The following is a 6,000-nucleotide window of genomic DNA, read 5'->3' as shown; positions in this document are numbered from 1 at the left end:
CTCCCCTGAAGTGGAGGAAAAAAAGAATCAAAGAAGAAGGAATATAGAGAGTGTCTGATCACAATGAATAATGCAAAGGGAATGAAATCTGTGATGATAGCAACAATTCTACATTATGATGCAGATATTGAGGCCTGTAGAGATCATAAGGTTCCCAAAGAAAATCAACAGGGCATGGTTTCTTAGCATCAAGTCTCGCCCATGGCTTCCCCTTTCCACTCCAATGCAGCAAACTAACACCACCTGGATGTAAACTTCTGCAGCTGCCCACCACATTATCACCACCGAGACCATGTTGGTTCCACCTGTGATCGATAGGCTCCACATCTCCAGCAAAAACCAGCAAGAATGGAGGGAGCGAACCCAGATCATAGATCCTCCTCTGTTTCTGCAATTGCATCCAAGCTTCAATCTTCTTCAAATAATTACCCGCTCTCCATCTGTCGAGATCCATAACCATCACACCCGTATTGAAATAGCAAGGATTTCTCCCACTGAAGACTCTCGACAACACCCGATTAGCCCAGAAGCCATCAGAGAAATACATGGTGAAATTGACATGACAGTATTCTGGTGCTCCAATAACACGAGAGCCGGTAAGCGAGGTATCCCAAAGCTTCCTAATGTCATCGACAACGATAACATCAGAGTCGAGATAGATCACGCGTTGAACACAGGGCTCAAGTATATCGGCGAGGTAGTTCCTCGCGTAGTTGAGTGGGTTCTCGAGGGCTTCACGGATTGATGCAGAGATGAGATCTTTGACGATATCGACTCTGAATTGATAGACTTGGAAGTTGAGGGACGGGAAGGTGGAGCGAACGAGAAGAGAGAGGGCCATTAGGTCGGCCGAGTCAGACTCGTCGGCGGCGGCCACAAAATGGAAGAAAATGTCTTCTGGGCATGTAGAGTGCTTGAGAACAGAGTGAACCGCAGCCATAGAACCCCTGAGATACTCTTTGTCGAGAGTCATGGCGATGTGAACATGACCTGGATTACACTGCGACGATTCGATACCATTGGATACCAAGATTGGACATTCGGCACCATTTCGATAATCAGGCGCTTCGTCGAAGTTGCGCAATCCACCGGTGAGAAGGGTTTCTTTTTCTTCCACATTCCTGTAATTGGCGACGCCATTTTCAGTGGGCACAGACCTGATAGCAGAAGCAGAAGGAGAAAGCAAGAGAAGAAGAGAAGAAAGGATCGTGAAGAAAAACAGAGTCGATCTTGATCTTGCTCCTCTTGCTTGGGAAAGAGGCATAGTTCGAATGGAAGAGACACTAATCAGCCCAAGAGTTGTACTGGAATTAAAGCAACAATGAGAGCTTAGACACCTGGGGGGTTTGGTGTTTACTCGTTTTCTTTTAACTCTACACAACCAGGAGAAAACACGGTTTTGGAATCTCCGTGTTTGGGTTAGGTAGAAGAGAGGTGAGGAGGCTTTTAAAGATTGAGACAAGTTTTAATGACTTGGAATTCTGAGAAGGAGCTTCAGTTACCGAGTTAGGTTTCAAAGTTTTTCTTCATTAATTTCGCCGCAGACGAGGTGAAGGTCAAGATGGGTCGTCTTCACCTGCAACTGCAGACAAGTAGAGAGAGAGAGAGAGAATCCAGAGAGAGAGAGAGAGAGAGAGCTTAAACTGACTGCTTGAATTGTACTACTTATTCGTGAATAATTCCCTTTATTTTATGGGTGAATTATTCGCGGGGATATAATTATAAATTTATAATAATATACCTAACACAGAAAGCAACTAATTTATTTTTCCTGGGAAAGGAAAAGGAGTAAAAAAGAAATCCAAAAATTATCAAAGGACAGAACGGCATCCAAGATCTCCAGCTGTAGTTGATGGTGACGACGGCTATGGTGGGGCCTTCCCATCCCTGGCTTCATTTAACCCAAACAGTGAACGCCTCTGAGATCTCAACTAAAGTATGGAGAGAAAGAGAGAGAGAGAGACGACATTGCCCCGAATGGTTTTAGGGTTTCGGATCCTCTACCAATTTTTAATTATTATTATAAATTTAAATATTAACAGAATATATTTTATTTTACGTTGCCCTTATATTATTGTGCGGTAAAAACGCGTAAGTGACTCAAAAAACTATGTTTCCTTTACACTTTATTTAAAATTTATATTTAATTTATTTTATCAGTATTTAAAAATCGATCTACTTTTATTATGTGGTGGAGTAATAAGAAGAGGACACAGACTTTGCACCAAAAAAAAAAAGAAAGAGAGAACACTGACTTTTTATATTTTATTTTAAAGAAAAACATTTTATTTTAAGGATAAAGGACCCAGACTCTAGCCCTCAATATTGGGTGGAGGTTCTATTGTTCCTTCTTCTAGATAGATGACTAAACAAAGGGCGATGTTACCATAGGAAAGTGTAAATGATGGAAATGAAGTCAGCTCCAATGTTTTCCCCACAAGCAAACAAGAGACTTAGAAGAAGAAGAAAGAAGGTTGTAGAAGAAGTCTTGAAGACGGAAGCATTGAACATTGCCAAGTTTACTTCTTCTAGGTGGAACTTGGAAGGAGGCTTTTGCTATGAATGACTTTGACTTTGAGGATTTTGGAGTTGGAGTTGCCGTTCAGGCGTTCCATGGAGAGAAAACAGAAAACGTGGCTTAATGTAATGGATGTTTTAGAAAGCTAGGTAGCTTTATAGTTTATATAAGTTTGTTTGCAACAATTCATATTCAAATTCTGTTATGGTTTCATCGAATGCGACTGAGTCAGGTAGTAGTAGTGTTTCTAATGCCATCTAGCACGTTCTTCTCCTTTCCCTGTATATATATTGGTCACGGCACGGCAGCAATTATCTACTTATGTGGGTCGCCAAGTGTCAACGCCCAAAAATACAGTTTAATAGGTTTTCTTGGTGGGCCACACACGGTATCTGTTGTACAAGTACAACCAGTGGCCCACCATTCCCTGACTTAAGACTTGGTCTTTGATGCTTTAAGAAGATTCGGTGAATTTCAACTTTTTATTGGTTTTTGGGGACCGGATTTTCAATCCTAACAGATTAAAACGCGTACTCCTTGTACGCTGTACCACATAATATAGGTGGAGCTCATTAAAAAAAAATTCTAATTTACTTAATTTGCATTTGAGTATCATCTGATTTTGGCCAAACTAATCCAACTCCTTAGCTTTAGTTGTTTATTTTCCTTTATTGCTAGATGTGGTAACAGTGTAGCTGACTAGCTGGCAAGAAAGACTACGTCCACCTCAGGAACGACGTATTGGCCAAATTCTACTCCCTGGCTTAGAGATCTTTGTATGTTTGAAGCCAGGTGTTGTTCCTGCGTTGAATGAAAGTTAATTTACCAAAATAAGAAAAAAAATCCAACTCCTTAGGATTGTCGGGTGCATTTTCTTTTCAACCTTTTAACACATTTATTACAAGACAACGGAATATTAGGTACCAAATATAGTCTAGGTATGTGTTCCTCTCACACATCAACACATTAGGAGGGAGCGATGGAAACCTAATTGAGGTCCCACCTTTAATTCATTTTGATAGAACTTAAGAGGTGGTCTTAATATGTCCAAAAATTGATCAATCCTCGGGCTCCTGCAAAACAATGTCAGATGTGGGCCAACTCAGCAATCAAGAAGTCATCTTCGAAGGTTAAGTCAATAAATGAATCACCACAAAAGCTTTAGTAAGTTGCAAAGCTTAATTGAAAGATGAAAATGGAGGGAAATGATTCAGTTATTTTTTCCTCATATTATGCTTTTATTTATATAGGGTTTACTTATAATTTCAGACCATTGGATCAATTCATCAGTCTAGCTTATTTATAAGGTTTTTCTCCCTCAATCTGGGTTAGCTATGGTTTTCATATAAGGCACGATTGCTGATCCCAAGTCCTAAGCTTGACGGGATCATGTTTCTTTCCATAACCGCCAAACTCCTTTGAGCTTGGGACCAATTGGTTGGTTATCCTCCGGAATCGGTCCCAACCGGGTCGGTAGAAACTGACCACAATTTGACCCGTTTGATTGTTATTATTCACTTATCAGGTATTCTTCTTAAGGTGTGGTAAAGAAGTGTAAATAGAGCACAAACGTTTACCTTGACTGATAGAAAATTTAGGTTCAACCTAATAAGCTGTCACTTGGGCAACTTTTATATTCTCCACTTTTACACAACTGCCCACTTAGAGAATTAATTAGATAGTAGATTATTTTAAAGTTCACTGCTAACTAACTTACATGTTTATCATATCAGAAATGCAATAATTTTTTCCAAATATAATGGTCATCTAATGTTTAGATTGTTATATAATGCTACTTGCTGGTAGGTAAAAGAAATTAATCTAATAATGTCTTTGTTCAATTGCAATCCTTTTTAATTCAAAATCGCATATACATTTGATTTTAAATTTTAGAAGCCCTAACTGAAGGACATGCAGTACTGAACAATGCTTAGGTTAAGTAGGTACCCATGCTTGCAATGCAGTTAGATGGGAAAAACTTCAATTATCTACAAAAACAATAGTGGTTGTGCTAGTTTCTCTCTTTTTATCATATGTTTCAGTGTTCATCTAATCAAATATATGATTTGTTTTTCCATCAGTACATAATAATGAATGGGTTAATCTATATAACAAAGGACTTGACAACTGCTACCAAGCTAGATACCAGTCTCAACTTCAAAGCATTTTGATAATTTTACTCAAGTTTTAAATCATAATTTGAGCATTTCTTTTTGTCTTTTCTAAACAGAAACTGACTGTTGATATATGTCTGAAATCCTTCCTCACAGAGTCTTATCATAAGCTATCGAGTAATAAATAATAAAGTATTACATTTTATTTACTTATTTTTTTTTTTTGAGGGGGCGACAATCTTTATTTTTTTGTTCTTTTTCAAAACCGATGTTCATTAGAGCCAACTTACACACACTTTGACTAGTTCTTAATGGAGTAGCTTTATATATAGAACAAAGTATAAGTGTATAACTATTCATATATTCAAAACTATGCTCCTAACATGAAGGAAATTTGAACTCTTAGTTTTATACTATGAGACATTGGTCTTTACCATGTGTGGATCTATTAACATAAGAAGAAAAATCCTAACAAAAAGTGGTGGTGGGGCTGTTACCAGAGACGTTATGGGAAGACCAGTAATTGGGCTATCCAACCCAATTATCTTCGATTTTGTGTTTCTCGAGAAAACCATTGCTATCAGAGAAGGTTTTCTGTTGACTTTGGACAAAGACATCAAAGAGATTATTCTAGAGTCAGATTCAAAAGAAGTGGTGAACTTCATCAATACTTGAGTAGAAAGCCTAATAGAAGTCTAGAATATTTTCTATGATATTTCTACCTTGGCTCATCTTTTTTATAGGATTTTTTTTTCTATGTTAATAGAAATTGTAATATAATAGCTGACTCTCTTATTAGTAAGCTGTGTTCTTGGCGTATAGGACTCTTTGACCTAATGATGTTCTATGGTTTCAGGATTGTTGTAATGTTGATGCTTTGTGTAGGTTACACGTTAATATATAAATTCATTTCGAAAAAAAAAATTGTCATTACCAATAAAATCTTGAAATATAACATTTTAATATTTTTATAACTGGCACCTTTGTCAAGTTGTGCTTTTTTTTTTTTAGGGGGAGGTGTTGGAAGATGTGAAATCTTGTGTCCAAGTTGTAAGTACAACTAAAAATGTCCTTCAAGGGTCAGATACAGCACTTGCTTCAATGGCCCAAAACAAAATGTATTCATTTCAGAGAGTTTAAAAAGAAGATCTTGGTCACTGAACAAAGTATCCAATTGGTTCGTTTGTGTGCTGTTATTAATTTTAAAACACACTTCTGCAATTTCATTTTCAAGAAAGGTTGGCTTGTAGGAAGCTTCACGGGAACTGGGTCTGGCGTGTTTTATATATTAAAGTAGTCTTGAAATCTTGTCATAATAGCAGTACTGTTACCATGAAACCCATTTCTCACATGAACACCAAAAACAGA

General features: G+C 37.6%; 1 protein-coding gene across 1 annotated transcript; it reads right to left on the bottom strand.

Annotated features, from left to right (window-relative positions):
- Window positions 1-1,625, bottom strand: LGT8 (glucosyl transferase family 8). The gene has a single exon (XM_089148605.1). It carries the CDS (start codon window positions 1,262-1,264, stop codon window positions 59-61), a length of 1,206 nt encoding a protein of 401 aa, XP_089004731.1. The 5' UTR covers window positions 1,265-1,625; the 3' UTR covers window positions 1-58.
- Window positions 1,626-6,000: the final 4,375 nt, after the last annotated feature.

The sequence above is a fragment of the Hakea prostrata genome, chromosome 3 (assembly GCF_041222555.1).
Source record: "Hakea prostrata isolate BN-2017 chromosome 3, UWA_Hpros_2, whole genome shotgun sequence".
NCBI classification, from domain to species: Eukaryota; Viridiplantae; Streptophyta; class Magnoliopsida; order Proteales; family Proteaceae; genus Hakea; species Hakea prostrata.
The sequence above is the reverse complement of the archived record's forward strand: the minus strand, read 5'-3'. Positions and strand labels throughout refer to the sequence as shown.